Raw genomic sequence first — 26,894 nt, forward strand, 5'->3', positions numbered from 1 at the left:
TAATGGAGCCAGGAGAGCTCTTTAATGCACACTATCTTGCAGTAATCGCTGCAGTTTAAAATAGATTTTAATCAAGCACCATCTGCATAATAGGCTGAACAAACAGCACAGAACTCCAGTTATAACGCTCGTCATATCAAGTAAACATTGTAAAGTCTTCACCACGGAAATGGGGCACACCACAGCACTGTTTTCATGTCCCATTTCTACATGTGAAAACCCTGCTGCTTCTGTCCATTCTCCTTTCTTAGCAGTGCCATCTAATCTCCCTATGTGAATAAATTCAGATAGGCATGGAAAGTGAGCCGTCTCATGAGCCCAGTTGGCGGAACTGTTTGCGAAGGATTAGGTGTGTCACTGGGGTCTGTTTGGGGAGATCTGTTGGTGCTGATTGTTCCAAGACCACCAATAGATTCAACCTCTGTCCTGAGAGCAGAAATCATGTTTCGCTTGTTCTATGGATCTCTCAGGTTTATTCCCTAACATTTATACCCAAGTTTTATTTTTCATAAATGATAAAAGAATCTCAATAGAGGTTTGTTTTTCAGTTTTCAAAAGCCCACACTACCCCTGGTTAACTTTCTCTCTCTCTCCCTCTCTCTCTCTCTCTGCCTCTGACTTACAACTAAGGATGTCAGCTCTCAGCTACTGTTCTAGATCCATGCCTGCCTGCTGCTGTGCTCCCTGACATGATGGCCATAGATTCTCTCTCTCTTTATTTACTGCCTTAGACATGGTGTCTTGTCACAGCAATCAAACGTAATGAAGACAGAGGGTGTGCAACAAATTTATGAATAAAAGGGACTAAATATATGAGAAAATATTAAATAACTAAGAAAATGTCTAGAAAAAATAAAATATATTTTTAATATACTTGAAATTGCCATTTCCAATTTCAGATTAGATATAGATGAAAAAAGTAATTGCCAACTAAGATATAAATATAAATAAATTAATCTAGTCTAGCAGGTAACAAAGTTGCACACAGGAGGTTGGGGGTGTGGAGGATAAGATAGGAAGCCTAGCATTAAATCCTTCTCAGAATTACAAAATGAGAAGGGAGCAGAGGTACCATCTGAAAAAAAAGTGGTTGAAATATTTCTGAAATGATGTAGTACAGAGATAATTAAATTCAAGATAGATGTGAAGAAGCCCACATACATCACCTTGGTGCTGAAGAACATCAAAAGTAAGATATTTTCAAACCAATCAGAGAGGACAGTCAGGGTACTTTCAAGGAAAGATGGAGAAAGTAGTTCTCAAAAGCAACAACAGAAATCTGGTCTCAAAAGAATAACATGACAGCCTCCAAAAGCTGAAAGGCAGTAACTGTCAACCTAGAAACATATCCAGCAGAAAGGTTCTTTATGGTAGGCATGTTCCAATAAGACTGATGCCGGAAGAACACCTTAAAGCTAAGACAAAGTAATGCTAGATGTAAATGGTACATATACATAAAATTGGAAGAAAAAGAATTACCTAGAACAATGTACATGGGATTTTATAAATTTTTTTATGTGAAAGGACTTAAAAATATAATTAAGATGAACATTAACAAAAACTATAAACATATAAATCAGAAGGAAAGTATTTAGACTTAAAAGTTACCTAAATAGCAATGTAAAGACATAAAATAATTTACAACTTTCTTATACAAAACCTGTGCTAGCCCATGCCCCAGTGTGGAAAGAGGAATTGGCATACACCTGGCTCTTAACCATGGAGCTTTAGCACTTGTTGACTGCTGGGAAAGAGAAAACTGGTTTTCTCTAAGAGCATAGATACAGACGAAAGTCCACCACAATCCATTGGAAGACCACACAACCAAGGATATTTTGGGAGCACAATTGGTCTTGAAGGGATTAAGAAAAAGGACACAAAGTTGGTGGAGATGGAAGGGGGAGTGGTTTAGAGATGGCTTGGAGACATGAACATCACCAAAACATGTTACAGGAAACTCTCAAAGAGCTAATAAAAACAAAGAAAAAAGAACACCAAGTTTCCAGTCTTATAATCAGAAAAATTGGATGAGCAAAATAAAAATTTTAAAGAAGATAGAACAAGTAATTTAAAACGTCTTTGCAAATAGAAAGCAATACACTGAGGAGACGCAGATGTCTGTGTCAGGGCTGTAAGGGCTCCATTGTAGAGCCAAAGATCACCCAACTATACATCATTATGAGATACATAAACATAAAGGATGTTTTCAATGGAAAAGTGAAAGCAAAAGGAAGGAAAATATCTACTGTGATCCTTAATGGATAATTAAAGGAACAACTACATTCAAATACACATGCAATGCCAGTTATTCTAAACGTCTTGAAGAGTCTGCTAACTCACAAAAACAGGGTTACAGACTTGGAGCCACAGCCTGAGTTTCTATGTCTTCACTATTTCTCTGCAGGCTTCATTTGTAACTCAGATGTCAACTCCACTCCAGAGCTCTCAAAGCCATGGGTGGTGTTTGTAAGGTGATAATTAATTCTACCGGTGTATTTACAATACATTTTTTCTGCCAAAACAGAGGTATTCCATTTAATTGTTCAATTAGATAAACTGGAATCAATATGTAATTGCATAAAGACAGCCTGGTGTGCTAAGATGCTTTTCTCTGGGGAGGAACTCAATATTCCTGTTTGGTTCACTTGTTAGAAATGATTTCAATGATCGTTTTGCTTAGTGCTATTTCACTTTTTAACTAGAGTTGTTGTAACATACAGCATTGCACACAAATCCTACACACACACATATAAAGGAAAAAAGTGCTGTTTAACTCTTAACTGTCATTAAAAATGCCTAGGCACTTTCAGCAGAGGATTTTTCTAGCAGTTTAGCACATGTAAGTTGAATAAATGGGAGAGGAATTCTGAATCCACAGTGAGCAACGGCATACAGAATTGTAATAGCAGCTGAATTTTCTTGAGACGTGTAAAAGAAAAAAATCCATTTTTTTTTTAAAGGAATGTTGTTGAGAAATCCATCTCTTCAAGCCCTCTCCCCTGCTGCCACACTAGTAGCCCAAGAGTCGCTGCTAAGAACCATACAGGCTTGCCGCCACTTAGAGATGTATACAGGTTTTTGAGATGTGGATATCAGGTGACTGGATAGGAAACTCACCAGTAAAATTTCACACCAGTATGGAGGTTTATAATGTACAAACTCATGCGTTGGGACAGTGACAAGCTGTGCTCCTAAAGGGTTAACAATAAACGGCAGAAAGTACTTCTAAGACTTTTAGCTTCCTGTCTACTGAGCCACCATGTAAGCTGCAGAGCGCATAGAATGTTGCTGTAATTAAGATAAGTCCTGTATACATTTTATTGGTAGCAGACGCTACTACAAGTTTTGCATTGATATTTTCAATTGTCAGGAAGGAAGTCTGATAAAGACATAATCCTGATGTAAAAATTGATCGTTACTGTGAGCTGAACATCGATCTCCCGGTAAAACACAACACATATCATTTCTGTCTAGGTGACGGTCTAGAGCCCACGGCTCTCTGGCCACAAGCATACAGCTGGTGTTCGTATTTGGATCCAGGCTTACTGGTTGTTGGGTACTATTAGAATAATGGACATTTTCTTAGGAAAACTGTCTTTGCTATCTAGATAGCTCATGTCCAGGCGCTCATGAGCCCAGTTATGGTATGATTAATTAGACTTCTATTAGTAGTTACCGCTGTCCATGCACATGACCTCACCGCAGGCCTGACTACGAGGGTAGGACAAGCAGACATGTGTGCAGACACACTGAGATTTGTACCTGAGATCTGATTTTATTTTCTTTGGGAAGTCAGCAAAACATGGGAATGACTGCCAGGAAGGGAGAAGTTTACAATCACAGATCTGAACAACAGGAGTCACAGCTGAGCACATGGCCACCTGGGGAGGGATCCGAGTCCCTGAGGGACAGAGAGGACTGGGGTAACACAGGACACAGCACATGCCTTGCAGTTTTGTGGCTAGGAGTTACCAGGCTCTGTGGATATGCTGAGAGAACAGGGGAAAGGCTTGGTACAGATTCTGGGTTTTTCTGGTTTGGTCTTTGTTGGCTGGCCCTGGCCCTGGTATGAGGCAGGGAAATACTGGATGGTGTGTGAGAGCTCTGGTTTGGCTGGTTTGTATATCACAGGGGCCTCAGAGTGGAGTCATTTTTGGGGTCCAACTGTATCATTGTTTCGAGATTAAGAACTCCCAAATACTAGCGCATCAAGAGTTCAGAAGTAAGAAAATATTGTCAGTGTACCTTCAATGCTGTCAGTAAATTGAATTAACCTATAGATTACAATCCTCTGGACTATTAAGAGTTTAGTGTAAACATTGGCAATCAATTGCATAATCAGATCCTGTAGCATGGCCTATCAGTGTGTTGGCAGTTTAACTCCTCCCCAAATTCTCACGAAGGCGAGAAGAAAGCAGAGCAGCGGACGCACCTGACTATTAGGAAATTTCTTAAACAAATAAAAGAGGAGTCTTGAGAGGAGGAGCAGGAGGTAAGAGCCTGTACTGCTCTTACAGAGAACCAAGTTCGGTTTTTGGCACTGAAGGCAGCTCACAAGTGCCTGTAGCAACAGCCCCTGTGAGAGCCAAAGCCCCTGGCCTCCTGGGTACCTGAACTCTCCTGCACATCGGCCGCCCACTGCCAATGCATAATCAAAATTAAAATAAATATTTAAAAAAGAGGGCAAATAGAAAGTACTTGTGTACTGGCGGGCATTTTCACATCCGGTAGACACACAGCCTTCTCACTGGGCTAAATCTGGGCAGTGCTTCATTGGTAATCAGGGAAGGGAAAGCAAGCGTTTGGTGTTTTCAGGCAAAAAAAAAAGCATACAGGGTTTTGGTGAAGTCATTTATTTTTCTTTTCTCCTTTTAAAGTATTATATTTTAAAGGAACAATTCCTTAAACAACTTCAAAGGAATTTAAAGGGGAACTCAGCCAAATTTCCCCTGCAAGGGCATTAAAAAAGCAATCCTCCCCCTCAATGATTCAAAGAAAGGCATCTAGTGATAAAACCTTAAGGAGCCGCAAAACATTAGCACCCAGGTCTCTGTCCTGCAAAGTCATCTTTTACCCTGCCCATCACTAGTGCGGAAGAGCGGGTCAGACGATCTGAGGTTGCCATCTAAGGACATTCCAGCACACACTCTGACCCTCACTCACATTCCCTGCAGGAACTGCAGGACGTTAGATTCTCACAGCACAATGTGGCTGAAGCTCAGCTCAGTAGGGTTCTTTCCTGGCATAAACTGGATCTCCAGCATTCCACAGTGGTGCTCCCTTTTAATCCCAGCACTCAGGAGGTGCAAACAGGGCCATCAGAATTTCAAGGTCCTCCTCAGCTATACAGCATCTCAGGAGTTTGAGGAAGACAAATGGTCCTACAGGGACTGGCATGCAGTAAGGTAGGCTCGACGGCAGAAGTCAAGCGCAACAGAATTTTTTTAGCCTTATTCACTATGCAGACCATACATTTTAAGAGCAAACACAACCTTTGTGTTATATGTAAATACATTGAAAGGACATATAAGGAACTTAGAAGTGTCATGGGTAAGCGTGTGGTTGAATTTAGTTTGTAACCTCATGCGTCATTAACCAAGTATATGCTTCCCACCGATGTTTCTCACCGGGAGGATATAAGCATGCCCTCCTCACAGTGCAACGACAGTATCAAACACAGATCATACCTTGGAGGTGTCTTCGCCCTCGTCTTCATGCACGGAGCTAGAAGGCGAAGGGGTTGCAGACTTGCTCCCAGGGGGAGAAGGGGAGTTGTGGGGAACGTTGCTTCCTCCCATGTTCAAACCCAACTGTGCGCTCAGCTGGGACTGGTTGATGGTGGTCAGCTGGCCGTGCTGCATCATGTTTGCCTGCTGTCTGATGTCTGTCGGCTGGCCTCTCGGCCTCATGGCTGCAATCTGAGGATGGGAGCCGTACGGAGCTCCTTCGGGGCTCGCAATATCTTGCATCTAAAATAAATGAAGAGATAGACACACTTTCAGAAACATGCTTCTTGAAAGGTTCTTTTATTTTAGTTTTTAAGTTTTGACGAGGGATCGCACTACATAAGCCCAGGCTGCCTTGGAATTCATGATCTTCCTTCTTCAGCCTCTTGAGTGCTATGCAGGCTATTATGCCCAGCTAACTTTTTTTTCTGTAACCGGCAGACGGTAAGATGTCCTACTAAGTTGCATCCACATTAATTTTCTCTGCAGTATAATAATTCTTATATATACTTTACTCCAAAGAATACCAAAAAAATAAAGCTTGGGTACAGCTCAGTGGTAACAGAAGTGAGTGGCATGAACAAAGTCTGAATTTTAATCTCATTCCCACAACTAAGCAGCCCAAACCAGACTTTGGTAACTTGGTGAACACCATGTTATGTCTATCAGGACCAACTTAGTGTAATTATATTTTTGTTTTGACAAGTAGACACCCTACTAATTTATATTTACACATTGTAACTATATATATTTATGTGATGAAAATGTCAACATTCTGGTGCTTGTTAGAGTGTCATTCAAATTACAAAATCATTAGTGATTTTAGCATCCATTAAACCCTGCGTTTTAATTCTGATCATTTAAGGAAGTTTTAGAAGACAATAAGAACAAATTTTCTCAGTTTAGATTTTTTTTTTATTTTAACTCTGATTTATTTTTATTTGCTGTGATCATGGTGAAGTATCCCCAAGCCAGGCATGAAATAGCTTGACAGTAGACATGACATGTAAAAATATTTTATAATTCTCATCTCTCTTTATGCATCTTGAAATGAATTTTCCAGTAAATAAATGGAACTAGAAAAAAAACCCATCCTGACTGAGGTAAACTAAACCTGGGTGAGAACTCATGATCTCTCCAGCAGTTCATTGATGATTCCAGATTGCTTTTGCTATTATAGAATTTCTGTCTTTCCATGTGAAACAGAAAAATGTCCTTCCAAGATCTGTAAAGAATATGTTAGAATTTTGATGGTATTTGTATCTGTATATGTTTTTGTATGCCATTTTTATTACACAAATCCCATTGATTTTTTTGAGAGTTTCATAATAAGTACACTGTCCTTACGTCATTTCTACCCCTCCTTCTCCCAGCTCTTCCCATCCCCCACTCTGTATTTATTATATATAACACACACATATATAAATGTGCATGTTCATAAAACCTGCTTAGTCCATTTCATGTTGCTTTTGTATGGTTAGTGCTGGCCAGTGGGGATTAGATAACCTATCAGTGAGGTCGTCTCTTGAGAAAACTGATCCGTCTTCTCTCAACAGCCATTAGCTACCCACAACTCTTTATCTAGGTCTGGGGGTTGTGGAGTTTCCTTCCTTTTTATTGGCACGTTCACTGCTGAGACCAGCATTCATGCCCCGCTTAGTCAACCATATTGTTGAGATTTCAGGGGTGCAATATCCATGTCATGTCTACAAGACCCTCTCTCCCTGCAGCTGCCCTGGTTCAGTCTAATCTTTTAATGAAGAGTCAGAACGCTCTCCTAACTACTGTTATCAGACTCCTATGGACAGGTGTTAGCCAACTGATGGACCACTGCAGTGACTTGATCACACAGACAGATTCGAAAGCAAGGCTCTAAAACGGCAAGGTTTCCATATTAATACATTACGTTATCTGGGTCACTGCTTTTCAGCCTTAACGAGACTCATTCTTGTAATTCACGCAATGACTTTTGTCTCAGCAGGATTAAAATTAAACATATTAGGGGATAAAGCACTGAACATTATCTGGAGGTCAAACGTATTGTGTTAAGAGGAGTATGGTGGATTTCAATGAACGTTTCTCTAGCAGCTCCAAACCTAAGGCAAGAGGTCCTGGTATTGATTGCTGTGGCTTGTTTAGTTCCCTGTTAGAAGGCTTGTTAAAAAGTGCTCATGACAAGGAAACAAGTCTAGATGGACAAATGGGCAAAGAAGGACTTGACAGCTTAAAATACACATGGAACCGAAAAATCTAATTAATGCTATCTGTTGTTGCATGACAAAAATATTCCACATAGACGAGATGTTAGTTATTATCTGTCTGAAATGTAATTAGGACCTGGAAAAACGCAGGAGGGCAGGCTAAGGAACCCGGCCCTGGCCTTTGTTTTTGTTTCCTATGTATGGCAGCAAAACTACTTTCCATGAGTGTGAACAGCCATTTCACAACACTGGTTAGATCCAGACGAACCTAGAATAAGGCCATGCAGGTCTGGCCTGTGTTCTTGTTTCCTGGCATGCCTCTCATTGGGTCACTTCACGCTGCTGACTGTTACCCAGCTCCTGAGCAGGCCCCACTTCCAGCCTTGAGCAGCTGCCCTTTGGCTTCTTGGTCATGAAGCTTAGCTTTGTTCATCTCATATGTTTTCCAACTTTGTTAGTCCAAACCAATATTTTTGTTTTTTCAAAACCACAAACTATTGCTCAACTCTGCTAAAGGTAATTCTCACAATTCATGAAGGAACCCGACTAATCAGTTATAGGAGAAACATCACTTTTACAGATGGTCTGCCATTTTTAGAGTGTGCCATGAAAAATCAGAGAGAGAGAAAGAGAGAGAGAGAGAGAGAGAGAGAGAGAGAGAGAGAGAGACTGTAAATGTCATGGATTATGAGAAGCAGGTGGCAACTGGTGTTCAGATGTCAACCCAGCTGAGGCATGGTGAGCTGTTAGGGGATTAATCCTGTCCAGACAAGGTCTGCAGGACCATTGACTCTGGAAGCTGTTGCTCACTTTTTCTGAAGCAGTTTGGTGTCTCCCCAGTACATATCCATGAGTGTGTAATCTCATGCTTGCACCTCAGTCTTTTAAGTTCATACTGCAATCTCATTAATAGTGAAAAATTCTCCATGTTCTCTTTTTCTCCTACTTGTAAAAATGTTGGCTGATGATTAGAGCTGGAGAAAACACTGGAGTCCATACACAGTACTCTGGGATGTCTGGGAGATCCGTGTAACATCCTAGCATGAGGGTCTTCAATGTGATCATCTCTGCTAAACTTTCTTCACCAGGGCTATCTTTGGCATGCAGTTAGATGTAATTTTAACTGATATACCCTACTTGGTTATAGACTAAAGAATCTATTTTCTTCAACACTGTGAATAGTCCAGTAAAAATCTTGTCACATAGTAGGTATTCGTCACATTTCCTGAACTGCAGTGAAGAGATGTTTTGGTCAGGTGCAGCTGGCACTAACGACATTGGCTGTTGACATGGCACAGCGCCTCCTCATCTCTTGAGGGTTTCATTCTCTCTTTTCTTTTAGAACACTTTATTTTTTTTTCTCAGCTAAAAGTACTATATTGGCTTTCTACCTTCCTATTTATCTCATCATTTGGGAAATACACTGGATCTGAGAATGGGCTGGATTTCATTCTTTTCCAAATCTGATCTGTTTCTTTAAATTTTCCTAGCTGCTGTTGTACAGTAATATTTTCCATACGTATGGGAGTAAAAATGCCAATTAAAATAATGGAGGAAGACTATAATGATGAATTATTTGCACATTATTTCAAACCCTTTTCCAATTAAGGGAAATCTGAAGCTCCATTATGATCAATCATGAAAGCAAAGTAGATACCATGCGTTCATTTTGCCTGATGCCCTGCTCTGTGATGGACATGCATGGCACATTTTTTTTCTCCTACGCCAGAAAAGTTCCCGGTTGAAGACAGTGTTCAAGTGGGCAACATCAAGTACAAAATTTGACACACACTTCAAAATGTGCGCATACTTTGATTTTCTTTGAAAATGGAAAGAAAAACACAGGACTATGTTGCCCATGTAAGACTATAATTCTAAAACATAATTTTGGCATAGCTGGATTACCTCTAATTCCAGAAATCCCTTGTAAGAGTGTTAGCTGTAGAGTGATTAATGGTGCTGAGATTGCATTCCAGAATAACATAGAACATCGGAGGCTTGCTGTTGGTGTTCAAAGTTGTGTATATCACCATTCCTCTGTCTTCTGTTTCATTGAACATCAGCATCCTTCCTGGTCCAATGTGGCAGCCTTGGAAGCTATCATCATGTCTGCCTCTAGCAGGCAATCTATAGTGAAACAGTTGTACATAGCAAGCTCTAACGACGACACCTCATCTCCCTTCGCTCAGATCCAGCTATTTAAGTGAACAGCAGTTGTGGAGCAGAGCTCGGGAGCAGGGCTAGCCCCGAGGCCTTGTCTGCTAATATGGCTCACCAGCTGCTGCATTCTGGGGTCTACGCACGCAACTCCTGGATTGGTGCCTGGTCCAGCAGGAGGAAGAGAACATGAAGAGGCTGAAGTTCTCGCTCTTACCCCTGGCTGTCAACATCTGATATCCTTCGCTGTGGAGTGCTTTCCCCAGGGCCATAGGCTCTTGGCTTTGGCTGTGACAAGTGCTTGCTCTCAGCCCCTTTTACGTACATCATCAAACATATAACATTCTTAGCATCTAAAGAAAAGCTTCTGAGTCTTGCTTTGGGTTGTTCATGCAGCCCTGCATGATTAATCAGGGCTGGAAGGCCAAGTAGTTTTAGGTTTTTTTTTTCCCCTTAAGGAATTATACACTCTAAGAGTCTACAAAAAGAATGTAAATGTTGATATTATTTAAGTCCTCAATTTGATTACATATTTGGCCAAGGATTCAATTAATATGTAAATGCGTATAACAGAACAAATGTATGGGTAAATTTAATTATCAAATTTTATTTATTATTTTCATAAATGCATTTCCAAGAGAGAGCTTAATTATTTGTTGTCTAAACAAATTAAATAAATTATCCTAATGTGATCTCCTTGTGTGTTCCATTATTATTTGCAAATATGTAATTTATACAAGTATCAGTATTTTGGTATTAGGCGTTTGACTCTGAACACTAAAATTGTCAAAAGAGACAAAAATACCTAAATACTACACAAGCTGAATTCTTAAAGATGAACAAAATGTGAGTTTGATTTTATTTTTCTAAGATTGATTTATTTTTATTTTATGCGCATTGGTGTTTTGCCTGCAGGTACATCTATGAAGGTACCAGATTCCCTGGAATTGGAGCTACGGACAGTTATGACTGCCATGTAGGTGCTGGGAATAGAACCCAGATCCTCTGGAAGAGCAGTTAGAGCTCTTAACCACTGAGCCATCTCTCCTGCCCACAAAAACCATGAGTTTTAAAGCAAGAATAGAACCTTTTTATCTATAAAGTTTCAAGTTTAGATTAACTGGACTTCAACTCTAAATTTTCAAGACCAAATTTGCTTTTAGATTTAGTATTTTCGAATTCTTGCTTTCTTTCAAAACACAGCAGGAACTACTAGGATTCACTGCTCATCCGATCAAGCTGCCTCTGTGGCTAAGCAGCCATCTTAGTTCTTACCTATTTGGCATTTCTTTTTCCACCTTTGGAATGCGAGGACTTTTCAAATTCTTACTACCCTTATTCTGTGGCAGTGGTCTTGGTGCCTGGCAAACTGCACTGAAACCTTTGCTCTGGGCAGTTTGGTTTCCGGTCTAAACACAGCGCAACAGACGAGTGACAGTGTGTGAATGCTGAGTTTTATAAGGAAATCAGCAGAGAAGAAATAGGAATATTTGCTTTGACTGTCTCAAACTGAGGTATTAACTGAGGCAGAAGAGGGCATTCCTAAGATTGAACCTAGCTTCGTTGTTGTGCCTAGGCTGGCATTTTACTTTTATTCCTGTTTTGATGAGTTATAGTTCATGGAGAGTTGTTGATACAGATCAGGAAGCCATGCAGCCAAGAGCTGCATCAGTGGTACCGTCTCTGAAATGAGTAGGGCAGCTTATGGCCACAGAGCCTAGGGTGCCACTGTGAGAAAGTACACAGCCGCAGTGAAGGCTGGGTTTATAGCCTGCTTGGGGTACCTGGTTGATGAGGGTTCAACAAAATTATAATGTATGTAAAGGAATTATGATTCATAGTACATCTTTCTCATCCACAAATCTTGGCCATACCCCGTCTCCTGCTCAATATGACTATGGCCAGGAGGTTATGGTGCATGACTTCTAACCATTCAGTTATCAAACGTTTTTGACTTGGATTGAGAAAACACATTTCTGAATGCTTCATGGAGAAACTAATGGGATTAATTAGTAACTGTCTCCCAGTGTGGTTTTTAAACTATTGACAACATCGTCAAGCTTGACCAAGCTTCAGTAGGCTCCAGGGCTCCTCTGCTTAGCACAAATCAGGGAAACATGCAAGATACAGCAGCAAAGGTTTCCTGTACCTCTCCAGTTTCATAATTCCAATTCATGGCAGGACACAGTGGCTCATGGGTGAAATGCTCTATCTCATCTAGAGAATCTGGGGACCATGTGATCTACCTTCTGTTTCCCAAGACGTGCGAATTAGCAGTTTCTACAGAAATGTATCACTCTGACAATAAGGATCTATAGATCTGCTCTTGGGATGAAGCTGATCTTTTGTGGATCCCATCTGTGCCTTTTGTATGTGTATTACAGTGTGGGTGGTGCTTTGCTTAGAAGAAGTATCTTGTCTAAAGCATATCCCACAAGGCTCATGCCTGTTCACACCTCCTGAACTTTGATTTTCACAGAGACAGGATAGAACAATGGCATCTTAGTTTCAGGATGCTTTTGAGGACTGTGGCATTGAAACAATATCCAGAAGTGTGAATGATGAGGACTCAGGAAGTCCTCTGGGGATCTGCTCTCTGAGTGGTGACTTTCTGACCAGACCCAGATCTGCATGTTCACAGCAGCCTGCGCCAGCCGCCACAACACTCCACACTGTATTTAGACCCTATTAACTTGTGCTCTCTTCCTTCCCACTGGAATGTCAACGGGATGCTGGGAGAAATGGAGATATGAGTGGCATGTTGACCTCTTCACGTCAGTTCAGAACGGGGACACGAGAGTTCATCTGGAAGCTCTTAAATCGCTGGCGACACACGGCACCCAGTCAAAGGCCCATCTCAGGAAGCAGAATTAACACTCTGCTTTTATAAAAGAACTTCCTGGGCAGATTTTGTATGTTTCCAGCTTATTAGAAATTGGAAGAAAAGTACAGCTTTAAATTAGATTTTTATTATGGAACCCATCCAATAATCCTTTTAATAATATATTATAAAACATTGAAATAGCATGAAACCCAGATAGGAAAAGGCTAGAAATCCTGTCCTGTCGAGCATGGTATTAATAACCTGGGAAAAATCAGTCCAGGCAAATGATAATTCATTCAGTTCCTTTAAAGGGTCTGACGCTGTAAGTGACCTTAAGCTCCTCTAAAACAATTACGTTTCGAATATTTGTCTGCCAAAATTTTATAGCCTGTTAGATAATTGCACGAACACAGTTATATACAGTCTGTATATTTCTTGGCACACCTGATTCAGTTAATATTAACATTCCTCACTCGTTTATGCTTTTACATACTTTGAGTCATAGAGAGTCAAGGTCTCAAAACTAATCATAAAAACTACTGGCTGCTATTCATACTAACATAATAACCCTTTCTTTAAAACAACTGCCAATAAATTTCATTATAAGAAGTTATTAAAAGGGTTAAAAACCTATTAAATGTCAAAGAATTTGCTTGACTCAAACTTCTAATAAAGAAAAGAGAATAGGCTTTCTTTCTGAATTATTTAAATCTTTACTGACTGTGCACTGAACCATGAAATTAGAAAAGTGTTATTAGAAGTGTCCATTGGTTTTTATAAAAGTTTCGGCACAGGATGCATCAAGCCATATTCTTTAACAAGACTAGTTAGAGCAGCGAGTTCCTAATCCTGAGCACACGGCTTCTCCTGATAGAAGGGCCATAATTAAAACTCTATTCTGTAAAATGGTGATAATAAAATTATGACTGGAGACGCTCACATGTTCATTTAGAATATGGGAGATATATGCTTTAATTTTAATTTGGACAAATATCCACCTTTTTTTAAAAATTCTTCTATGTCTAGTAAAGAGACCCTTGCAACTAATGCTTAGGTTTTAATAGTGGTTAATTTAAAACTAGTGTCGGTTTGATTAACCATCACTTAAAGGTTTATCACTTACCAAGGGCACAATGAAATTAGAGACTCATGATTCAAAGAGTTAAAATATCATAATGATGTTAATCTTCTAGTGCAGGCTTAAATAATAAACATGGTAGCAGTTCTTTCTTTCTTTCTTTCTTTCTTTCTTTCTTTCTTTCTTTCATGTGTGTGTGTGTATGGATGTATGTATGTATTTATTGAGACTTGAGACAGTTTTCACTATGTAGCTCTAGCTGGCATGGAACTGACCACACAGACCAGGCTGACCTGTAACTCACAGCCATTCACCTGTCTTTGCCTCCAGAGTGCTAGGATTAAAGATGTATGCCATGATGCTTGGCTCCAATAGTAATTATTAACAACACAGCAAACATATCTTCTCTTGATTCTCAAAAAACAATACTTAGCATTTAAAATGGTGTGGATCCAGCCAGCAGTTTCCTATCTATTATCCATCTCCTTGTTGGCGCAATTCTCAGCCTTCAGTAGTCATGATTCTAAGATCTTTTATAAATAATACAGAGGGATACTGTAATATAATAATATATATTAATTTTACAATTAATCTCTACAAATGCTCATAGAGATTACCTCGAGCATTAGTGCTACAGTACTATGGAAATCCAGACACAGAGGCAGTTCTGCAGTCCTGTAGTACATGAAATTAGTCATAGCCTGTGTGAGCTCCAAGCTTGATTATAACCATGATACCTGAACTAGTCACCTGGTGTATGATCTCATGGTACATGTTCCCATAACACAAGATGACTGGAAGGACCTGCCAGCGAGGCACGGCTAGAGCTCAAGGCTACTGGATTTAACACCCTGATTCCTTGGGTAGGAAATTCTATTTAAGTTTGTTTTCCTAAACATTCTCTGCCTGGTACTGAAGGAGACCCCAGGAAAATAAAGGCGGACAGGATGCATCCTGTGTTCTAGGATCTCTCAACGATGCACTCCAGAGGGTTCACTGCTGTGATCAAAAGTAGTCCACAAGAGAAGCGCAGGAAACAATGCTCTGGCCATGCAAGAAGCACAGAGAACATTGCTCCAGCAGGGAAACTGCATTGCAGTAAGACCCCAGAAAACTCCTCTGAAAGGAAGAACGATGTTGGGTGGAAGAGGATACATGGGGATGGAACAGGTAGAATTTAGCCAATGTATGTGGATGTTTACATTTCCAGAAAATCAATGCTGTCTAAGAAAATGTGAAATTTTGTTTGTTTGTTTGTGTTTTTCGAGACAGGGTTTTTCTGTAGATATGGAGCAAAATGTGGTTTTTAAGTGAAGGACAAGTTCCAGTTGTAAAAGCTCACTGTGTAATGAAACCACTTATAAAAAATGTGACTCAGAGCTGTCCGTAGGGAACTGCATGTTATTGTCAAGTGTCACACCTTTGAAGTCTTGGATACCTCTCACTAAGTAATAGCCGATGCTAACAGGACGACATTTACTAGCTCCTAAATTGAGACTGAATGTTCAAAAATAACTCAGGCTTTTTTAAAAAAATACTACATATTAAAAACAGTTATGGGCAAACCAACCCTGATTATGTTTGCCCTGATCTATACAACACACGTTCTAATACCTAAAAATGTCACCCCATAATTTACGCTTTTACAGATTGTCTGATGCAACCGTTTCAATAAAAATCTTTTCATTTTTATCTTTATTTTCATTTTTAAAATTTATTTTACGTGTATAGATATTTTGCCTGCATGTATGTGTGGGGGGGCGTGATAAGAGAGGGCAACTGTAAGGGAGTTTGTCTGGACTCTTAATGGATATTTTAACACACCAAGGTAATAAAATATTTTAATAAGAAGCACCATTCAATTAATTTTATTATTTTACCTAAATTTTAATAATAGCAATGACATTTTTAATACCAAAAGAACTGTTATCACCTTAGAGAAGGCCTAATATCTACTAGAGTTTAAATTCACATCGTGTTCCAACAGAAGAACTTAAACAATAAGATTCTAAACACTTAGGACTAGTGGACTCGGCCATTCAGAGGACTGGAGAGAGGGGACAGTTACCAAGTGCCAGGTGAGCAGTGAAGTCCAGCAGGGGCAAAGTCTTGGTAATTGCATGGGATGTTAGACTAGATTCTGAATAACTGGTAGAATGAAATATTCAATCAGCCATGGGAATAGCGATAGCAGTAATATTTATTATGAAAATTTAATCGCAAATAAGAAAAAATTTGATGACCAAATAGGAAAGAATGTTCTATTGTATGTACTCTTTGGACACGTCTTCATGACCTTTTCATAGCAATGCTGTGAGGCAATTTCAACTTAAGATAATCTTTCCTACATTATAACCCACACCCTGAAACAAAAGCCAATGGCAGACTGACCATCTAGACTAGAATTAGAGTCTTAGCTATCAACTATACATATGTATATATTTATAGTATGTATATGGTATATATATAAAGTATATCTATATGCACTTAATGATTGACCATTGCATATAGTATATATATTTGCCAAGTTTGCTGTCCTCTTATTCCCTTATAATAAAATAATTCAAATGCTAATGTCAAATCTAGTGGCCTTTAAAATAACGTTAACTGTTTATTACTGCAAGGCAAGGAATTTCCTACAAGTTATGAAAAATGCACTTTGTGGGTAATATGTGGTTTAATGACACGGTTCCTCTGTGTTGTATTTACATTTTTGTTTCTAAAACATATTTAATATCGCTAGCTTAATTATATGATCACGCAATGACAGCTTCGGTAAGTGGAAAAAATCTCAACTGACCAACTGAGGGAAAGGGGAGATATTCATAGCATTAAAATTTGGAATTTATTATAAGTAGCAAGAAAGAATACCCACACAGCAGTTTTTAAAATTGAAGCCATCTGATCATTTATCTGAATCTACATTTACAAAAGCTAATAGAATTTCCAGTACCGATTTATTTTCGGATGGAAAAGACAAACTCAGAACTTTTTGCAATAGTACATCACATCTCATTACCTCTTTCATAGGCTGGGGCTTTCTAGTTGAAGACTATTTATGTCTGTCTCTTACAGTGAAGTGGGGAGTGTTTTTTTTTTTTTAAAGTTATATCCCATACTTCACTCTTTCTTAGCTTCCTTTGGTTGCTTTTTCCTTTGGGTGGTGCTCAGGCCCCAGAACAGATGAGGGACAGTAGACTGGAGTTAAATGAGTAAAAGTCCCTGTCCTTGGGTCTTCCACAAAAGCAGTCTTCTTGGGGAGATTTTTTTCTGGCCAGCTCATCAAAAGATCCACTCTTCCCATCTTGACGTGTTTTAGTGGCATAAATACAATCTCCACTCATTTCAGACAGGGCTCTATAACCTTTAAGCCACCCACAGCTTCTCAGGGATCTAATTAAAATATGATTGATATGATTTGACCACTCCAGAGAGGGGTCTAGAGTCTACATTTCTAACAGACTACAACACAGAGTTCAACTGACTTTTTTTCTTCTTCAGGAGGTAGCCCTATGTTGTGCTCACTGGATGAACTGAAGTGAAATTTGAATAGTGAAGCACAGACAAGTCTGATTCCTGATCTCCTTTATCACGAACACCTGTGGGAGTTGTCCATTGCCCAGGAATTTCTTGTTAGTCTAGATTATACAGAATTGTCTGTCGGCAATATTGTACTGCAATATGGCTTTTTGGTTGGAGGTATCACTAGAAAATTATCTCCTACGGTACTGAGTTATTACCTTTTTATTTATTTTTTTTAAAGACAAGAGATGGCAGGTTCTTTATCTGGCATGATAGTCCATTGCCTAATGTCATAAATTCTTCTCCTCAAAATATTTCTAAGGGTCAGGAGGTGGTGGCACACGCCTTTAATCCCAGCACTCGGGAGACAGAGACAGGCAGATCTCTGTGAGTTCGAGGCCAATCTGGTCTACAAGAGCTAGTTCCAGGACAGGCTCCAAAGCTACAGCGAAACCCTGTCTTAAAACAAACAAACAAACAAACAAACAACACCCCCCCTAAAAAAAAACAAAAAGAAAGTATTTCTAAGGTACTGCTCCGTAGGTTTATAAAGTTATTTAGAAGTTCTCAACACTTCAATAACTTCAGATATAACTGATTAAAATAAAAAAATGACACAATTTGCAGGATACAACCAATGGACTGCTTAGAGAAAAAGTCATTAGATAAATCAGAAAATGAGAAAATATGACATCTGTCATCTAAGCTTTTGCCTTAGGAGGCTGGAAAGGAAGAGCAATTTTACAAGAAGAAGCAGAAAAAAAAATCAGTAAAAATCAGAGCAGGAAGCCAGCAGCTGGCCTCAGAAAGGGGTGGGGTGGGGGAGTCAACCAAGCACAACAGGTTCCTTTAGAACTTCCTGAAATTGTCAATGCTCTACATAGGCTAACCAACAATAAGGGGAGAAAGCAAACTGTGAATAGCAGAAGCAAGGAGGGGCTCACACAGCTGTGCCACAAAATAGGGTGGTTGAAGGGGAAATGCGAATGGCCATACTTACAATTTCACATCTTAGACAATATACAAAAATGCAGTGAAGTTATAAAGCAAACAAACAACAAACACAACCATCACACTAAGAGAACCAGGCAACATGAGGTAGACAATACCCACCAAACCAAAGAAATCTGTAACCAACAATCTTCCAGAGAGAAATCACCATTCCCAGTGGTTTTTACCAAACGTTTATGGAAAAAATAAATGGCTCAGAGCTCTCATAATGGCCTCCCAAATGAGAAGCATGGGAAAGAATTCATAATTCATTCCTTGAGAACATAGAGAAGAAAAATTACACACCTGTTTCTGTCATGTTCATAAACATAAACTCAATAAAACATTCACACATTCAATCCAGCACTACATAAAAGAGTTAAACTTCACAACCAAGTGGGATCTTAGATCTGTAAGTCATCAACGTTCACATATCTCTCTAGGAATCTAATGTATCAGTAAGAGCAAAATTATGTGATCCCATCTGGACAGAAGGAAAAGCATGTGGCAAAGCCAAACACTAGTCAGGATTTAAAAAACTTCAATAGGAAGGAATTTTCTTAGCCTTATTGAAAACAAAGTTATTACAAGAAATATTGATAGAAACTCTGCAGTTAATAATATACTGGTGATGGGAAACTGCTTTTCCTGTAATAGCAGAACAAGCCAAGGACTTCCCCCACTACTCCGAATGAGTACTGTATTGAATGTCTGGCCAAATGTAATAAAGGAAGAAAGTGGTTCCATAGATGGAAAAGAATGAACAAAAACCTCTTTCTAGTCACAGACAGAAGCCTCTAAACAGGAAATCCCTAAGAATCATCATCGACAACAAAACAACAAGCAAACATAGCAGCTATTCAGGGTGTGATGTCTTTTTGTATGCCAGCCATGAAAAATTGCACACTGAACATTTAAAAACACCATTTATAAGGGTCTTCTAACAATACAATACCTAGGTATACATCTAAGGAAACATGTTTAAATCTTACAGAAAATTACCAACCAGTGATAAAAGAAGACGAAATGGTATCTAAATAGAAGGCAAGCACTCCATGTTGAGAGATTAGAAGACTCGATACTGTCAAGTTCTTTTCAACTGTGTGAATGGACTCAGAAATTCCTATGAAATCCCAGGGAGCAATTTATAGATACTGGCAAACGGGCTCTGAAATGACAGGGCCAAGCAAAGGATCTAGAACAGACAATGGCGTCTGAAGAAGAGCAAAGTTGGATTCACACTGACAGCCGGGAAGATTTGCTGCAAGGGTAATGAAGACTGAACCTATTGGTGAAGAGCAAACGCAGATTCAATGGAGAACAGAAATGGATACCTGCAAAGACATACCTGCATACCTGATCTTTGGAAAATGAACAAATTTAGCCTCAGCCCCAAACAGTTCAGGTAAGATACTGTCACAGAAAAAAAAAATTTGGACTTTACATGAGAATGGTCTTTTCATCCTTCTGTAAAACTAAAACAACTGCATGACACTGGAAGATTCTTTAATATTTCAGCATATTAGGCTCTCTGCATGAATAACACAGAAGTCCCACAAAATGACTATATGTTCGATTCTCTGTGGTTGCCATAATGATGATGGGGCTAGATATATGGCTCAGTGGTTCGAATCTCTTGTTTGTTCTTGTAGAGGACCCAGCACCTACATGGTGACTCACAACCACTGTAAGTCTAGCTCCACGGAACCTCAGGGAAGCAGACACTTGCAGATAAAACACCTGTATACATAAAATTTTAAGAAAAGAGTCTTTAAGAAAGCAAGAATGGTGATGAAATGATTGAATACCTGTAAGTTAAAAAATCTTCTATTCAGTATTGATAGGGATTGCAATACTGAAGACAGTGGGGCAAATGCTTACTATAACTGTGCTCTTGGTGATTTACTCAACTTATCTATGTGTTCACATCAAAGCATCCACACACATGTTTACAGCAGTAGACTTAGCCATAAGCACTCCCAAATCCTATCACTGGTGAATACATAAACAAGCCATGATGAGTCTTACAACAGAAATTATTCAATGACAAATATAAATGAACCATCAATCTCAATAAGGCGTGGAGGAAATTTTGACGTATACATCCAGATGAAAGAAGCAGGTCAGAAAAAGCTGTGCCATGTTTTATTCCAAGTGTGTGACACTCTGCAGGAGGCAAAGATGGCTGAAGAAATATTGATTGCTCAGCATCTGAGGGAGAAGAAGTAATTAAACAGGCAAAGCCGATAGGCTATTGCTATGACACAGCTATTCCGTACGATACTGCAGGGCCAAATACAAGGTATCAAATAGTTGTTGGAACTCACAGAAATCAGTCTCATGAAAAGTAAATCTTAACGCGCAAATTGAAAAACTACTTGTGGGTTAGTAGGCTAGCAGGATGGGCTGTGTCCTGTACGGAAGGGTCTTCAGGTGTTGTGAATGTGTAAGTCTCACCGAAGGAAGAAGTAACTAGGATGTTGACCTAAGTCACTCAAGAAATGCTTGACCACAGACTTTCAGAAAAAGGACTGTCCAAAAGCACTGCACCATCTTTCATAAAATCATTTCCCGTGGAGTTATTGGGTTACAATTCTGGTATCTCTAAATGCACCTTGGACTGGAATGATGAAATAGACAGTCAGGGGATGAGTTTGGCCAAATTTCCCATTTGAGTTTGAAGAAATTATAATAAGGAAAGCAAGGGAAGGAGGCTGTGTGGCAAGGACTGTTTAGCTTAATGAGATGAATCACAATTCTTTTACAAAAGTATTTTGTTAATTTTTTGAGAATCCATACAGTGTATTTTGATCATTTTCCACCCCAGTCCCCTTCATAACTCCTCTCAGTTTGCTCTACCTCCCTAGCCCCTCAGCTTCATGTCCTATTATTTTACTTTAATAATCCATGGGCTCCAATTTGTGCAGCCTGTACATTCCTGGGCATGGGGTTGTCCACGAGAGTAGGGTTGAGCTACTTGAGCTACACCTTGAATATAGCCAACTCTCCCTCCTGGAAGCACCCATCAACTTTTGGACACCATTCTTTAGGAACAGGACCCAAGTTTCCTCAAAAGCTGTCTGGCTCCAGTCTAGGAGCAAAATAGATGTGATAAAACTGGAGCCATTTGCAGCATTAGGCTAAAAGCTCTTAAAATACAAAACCAAATTACACGTAGAGATATGCACGGCTGGAGGGACACAGGAGCCAAGCAAAAGATCTCCCGTTGGCTAAAAGGAACAATTTAAACAGAAAATAATTACTCACTATTAGTTAATCACAACCCAAATATAAAAAGATTTATATAACCTAAGTGATGAAAGCAAATGGATGAATAAAAAGATATAGGAATGTGCTGGGGTGTGAGAGAGGAGCAAGCTTTCAGAGGGGAAGAATTCAGATAATCTATGTAGACATTCACCTTTAAGGAGGGAGTACATGACTTGTGAGTGTGCTGTGCAAAATGACTTTCTCCCAAGAGGATAGGGACACATGAAAACTGATCTATCATACAGTGGAGAAGTTTATCAGGTATTGTCATGGAGTGAACAGGTGGGTATCAACAGGGGTCCAGGTGTGTATTGACAAGGATCCAGGTGTGTATCAACAGGGATCCAGGTAGGTATCCACAGGGATCCAGGTGTGTATCGACAGGGATCCAGGTGTTTATCGACGTGACTGCCAAGGACTTTCTTCTTGATGATAGATGACAGCCTCTTGTTGGCCAGGTATGGCAGAAAACTGGGTACTATTATTGATCATAGAGAGAAAAACAAAACAAATAGAAAACCCCACACAAATACTAGGGTGTTTCTTGTTCCTGATAGGTCTCCAGTTCAGGGATTCATGCGTTTGTACCTCACAGCTATTCTGCGAGATCTTTTGGGGGCTGGCACTGCATTAACTGGCTAACCACAGTTTTCTCTTTCTACCCTCCACTCCTTGACATACTTAAGAATTTGCTATGAAGTTTCTAATAAGTTTTACTGCTTTTGTTTCTGCTAAGCATGAGTATCTTTTCAGAACAATGGCATTTTTATTTTGTTTTGGGGCAGGAAAAGTGTGAGGGCTGTTTTGCGTACGTGTGGGGAGTATATGTGTTCCCAAGACAAATTTGGCTTCCTGAGACTCTGTGAACATGAAGGTAATGCTGGCTCTGGATTCACCCACTCGAGGCATTTGTGAGCCAAGATTAGGAAAATCCGAGCCAAGGACGCATATCATCCACTATGCCTTCTCAGAGAGGGAGAGTCTATTTGTAGTGGACTCCATTTCTAAGGAAGGGTGTCTAAAAACCTCAGTAGCTATTGCAAAATGCAAAATGAAGGCAAGTCTAATTTTAATTTGCTTTAATTTAAAACATGACACCATGCTATGAAAATCTTTTAGAGTAGAACAGTAAGTTGCTAGGGATGTAAAAATATACAGAGTGTCTAATATAAAAGGCTGGAATTCCTGTTATTGCAAACAGTTCCATCAATGGCTGGATCAGTGCTGCAGAAAACAAATTTTATTTAAAGCAGCCTCTTTTTTTTGTTATTGTTGTTGCTGTGACCAAATAATTGGCAAAAAGCCACCTAAGGGAAGAAGTTTTACTAAGTTTCTTTTTAAAAATGTGTGTGTGTGTGTGTGTGTGTGTGTGTGTGTGTGATTATAGACTACGAGATACAGTCCATCAAGTTCTGGAATGCAGGAAAACACGACGAAGCTGGCCTCACTGTAGCTGCAGTCAGGATGGAGAGAACCCATATGCATAGCATGTAGGACAGGGTTAAGGACCCTCAAGTCCCATCCTCATGGTCCATGTCTTCTTGCCAGGCCTTCCAAGGGGCACCTGTGCTGGGGACAAAGTGTGGGATAGTTCATTTTCTAACCACTACAGACAAGCAAGAAGCATTGGAAGCCGTGGAAATTTCTAGGTGAAAGTATCAAAACCAAACATATTCTTCTTGTTCAAGTGAATGCAACTAGCCCGTTTTACTCTAGAGCGTTGTAATATATTTTGTATGTTGTGTGATTTGTAAGAGTCTAACAGCTGACACAAATAACGCTATTTTTTTCTCTTCAAGATGCAAATACACACAGGTGACGTGCTTTTAGACCTTCTGAGGACTCTCTGAATTCCAGTTAGTGTGGTCTCTTCAGTGTATTGTATTTTGGACTTTTAGGTTGAGGTACATTAATAATTTAGCTTTGAAGTGAACTCACGTGAAATGATGTAGAATTAAAAGCATCAGAATCGCTGCTAAAATATTTATGGCGACTGCATTTTGACTAAAGTACTGCATTTACAGAGTGATTTATGCCCTAATTCCTGAGATTCCCAGCTTACAAAAGGAGCCAAGGCGGGGCCAAATTTCACAACTGTGCTTTCCACGTTGGAAAGATTGTGCATCCAGCAGCCCCTTTATTAGTTATATCATGGCACAACTAGATTCCTAGGCTTACTTTCCAAATAATTTCTCAACACATATCTTCACTTTGCCTTTGTAAATAAGAAACACCAATGGTTTCTTGGAACTAGGAACAGTCATGAACTTTATCACAGTAGATGCTGTAACAAGACTTGTGTGGCCTAGGCATGGCAGCTCCTGTCTGTAATCCCAGCAGTAGGGAAGTAAATTATGAGGATCCAATGACTTAAAAGTCAGTCTATGTGCCCCATGGTGAGTTTTAGGCCATGTAAGTAGTGTAGGATCCTATGTCAATCAATCAATCAAATGATAAGCAAATAAATATACAAACAAAACAAATAAATAATGAAAAAATCAAACACGAAGTGTGGTGTGTGAAAATGGGCAGACATAGCAAACACATTCCAGTTCTTGCCCAGGCCTGGCTCTCTACAGATGCTCGGGGATGTTAGGAGAATGCCTGCCTGGTAACAATAAAAAGCCTCAGAAAACTCAGCCATTGATTCACACTCCTGGCCCCGCATTCTCACTACATGTTTTCATTGCTCAGGGTAATGAAGATGCCAGAGGGGCTGTCTTGGGTCACCCTTCATGGGCAACAGAATGAAAATCATAGGCCAGTGCCGAGTGTCAAAGGATCCCAGATATCAGGCTCTCCTCGAGTGCCTGAAGTCAGCTCTGTGGCGCATCGCTGAGAGAGCAGCAGCTTCTGCAGCTTTCCGTTCATGATATTGATAGTTTCCCTCTTTCTTCCCTTCTCCCTCTCTCTTTCCTTCTATTTACATCTTTCTTCTCTCTACTTTTCCTTTTCTCCATCTCCATCCTTCCTCCTCATCTCTCTCTGTTCTTTAGTTCGATTTTTTTGAAAGATACTCTTAGAACTCACTGTGCAGATTGGCCGTAGACTTGCTGGGGTCTTCCTGACTCTGCCTCCCAAGGGCTCGAGTTGGAGGTGTGCACCACCTCACCCTGCTCAGAGGATCAGCCCTTGATGAAGAGGCCCTGTTTCTTTCTAAGAAGGCGGGAAGAGACAGCAATTCAAACTTAAGTGGTTGTTGAGAACAAGAGAGCCTAGAATCTCTTGTCTCCCATGCTCACCCCAACATCCAGGTCATGGGTTGGTAGAGGAGGAAACCATGGGTTGTTGAGGAGAGGAGAGCACAGGTTGGTGGAGGTCAAGGCTATGCCTCAGTAGCATCCCAGAGAATGGGCCTCAGTGAGTCTCCCTTCAAATTCTAATATTTATCTTGCTTGCCAAAATCTCTTTAGAATTTGCATCTCTCACCCTCTTCGATCTTCCTTAAGATCACTGCGGTCTGCTCACTTTTCCACTTTAGTTGAATCTGAAGTAACTCTGCATGGAGAGTTAATGTGGGAATACAGTGAGCCTCTGGAGAGCAGAGACGCCATCAGCCGAGCAAGCTTCACAACAACCCCATGAAGCTGTATTCCTCGCTCAACAGCCAGCTTCCTTCGTCATTCATAAGAATTCTGCATTTCTGGACTCTTCCCGGGTCTTGTGACATCCCAGGGCCTTTGTGTAGCTTCCAGCTCTCATATAGATGGAAGGAAAAGTTTTATCTTCCTCCCTCTTTTCTTTTCTCTTTCTTTCTTTCTTTCTTTCTTTCTTTCTTTCTTTCTTTCTTTCTTTGTTGCCAGTGGACAAACTGTCATAAGAATTGTGTTTGGATAAATAAAGCAGAAAAAAAGTGAATAAAATCTCATTTCTATTAAAAGTCACATATGTGCAAAGCCTTCCAATTAGAATTCTCTAGAACCGGTGATACTTTGATATTTGACATGTAAACTTTATTAGACTCCTGCCATGATAGCTAAGAAATTTTGAGTTTCTGTGGTAATTTCGTTTAGACACATGTGCCAAGATCGGAACACAACTCTTAGGAATAATAGATTCTCTCCTTCTACTTTTCAGTGGGTTCCAGGGATTGGAGTCAGATCATTAGACTTACATGGAAAGGGCCTTTACCCACGGACTCATCTCGCTGGCCCCTATGAGGAAGTTCAATATGAATAAGAAACAGGGAAACACACAACAAGGCTGGCTCTGAGGGCAAATGTGCGTTGTGCTTATTATTAAAACACATTTGAAAATTATGTGTATGTTTGGAGGTATGTTTACATGACGGAGACGCCCATGGAAGTCACAGACATCCATCTGGATTGGATGCCATCCCATTCAGTCACAGACATCCATGGAGGTCACAGACGTGGAAGTCACAGACCTCCAAGTGGAGCTGGAGTTACATGGAGTTTTGAGCTGACCTACACGGGTGCTGGGAACCGAACAGAGACCCTCCATAAGAGCAGTGTGCTCTCTAAACCACCGAGCCATTTCTCCCACCCCTTATCATTTCTTCCACAAAGCCCATAGGCAAGCTCACAGAGACAAGAATGGCGCTAACCTCTCTGAGGTTAGTCTCACTTAAAAGTTCCCATTGGAAGCTCCAACAACTTGGTCACCACATGTCTGTCTAGCACCCATGGGTCCCTGTCACCCATGATTTGGGAACATTAAATATCTTGGCCTCACTTTTCAGTCAAATCAAGGATTTGAATTTAGGGACTTGCTTGGTTTGTATAGATCATTATTTAATATCAATTTTATTAGTCTATGATAGAGTTCATCAAAAGCTTAAGATGATGAATCTAAAATGATGAACTGCACTATTTTACTTTCCACGTGGTCAATAAAATGCCGGAAAGGAAGTTTACATGGGTTTTGTTCTTTAAAAAGGACTTTCTGCATTTACAAATGGTGACAATGACATCACCCACTTACTTCTCTTTCTCCCAGAATTTTTCTCCAAAGCTTCAATCTCCCATTGACATTTATCACTATGACAGACAGCCTTGCGGAATCAAAACTACATTTAAAACCCAGGATTTTAGTTACTTATCTAAACCTGTCATATTTGAGACCCTTTCTGTTTTTAATCCAGGAGATGTATGATTTCTGAGAAA

At 39.9% G+C, this 26,894-nt stretch overlaps 1 protein-coding gene across 1 annotated transcript in view; it reads right to left on the minus strand.

The window, feature by feature from the left end:
* The window catches only part of Tox (thymocyte selection associated high mobility group box), a 276,136-nt gene that overhangs the window by 38,268 nt on the left and 210,974 nt on the right, over positions 1–26,894 (minus strand). Inside the window, exon 4 of the mRNA XM_041657265.1 lies at positions 5,688–5,969. Within this exon, the coding sequence (XP_041513199.1) occupies positions 5,688–5,969 (282 nt within the window). The remainder of the gene's footprint in view (positions 1–5,687; positions 5,970–26,894) is intronic.

This window comes from Microtus oregoni, unplaced genomic scaffold (assembly GCF_018167655.1).
Source record: "Microtus oregoni isolate MIOR12 unplaced genomic scaffold, Mior012 000008F_ref0000371, whole genome shotgun sequence".
NCBI lineage: Eukaryota > Metazoa > Chordata > Mammalia > Rodentia > Cricetidae > Microtus > Microtus oregoni.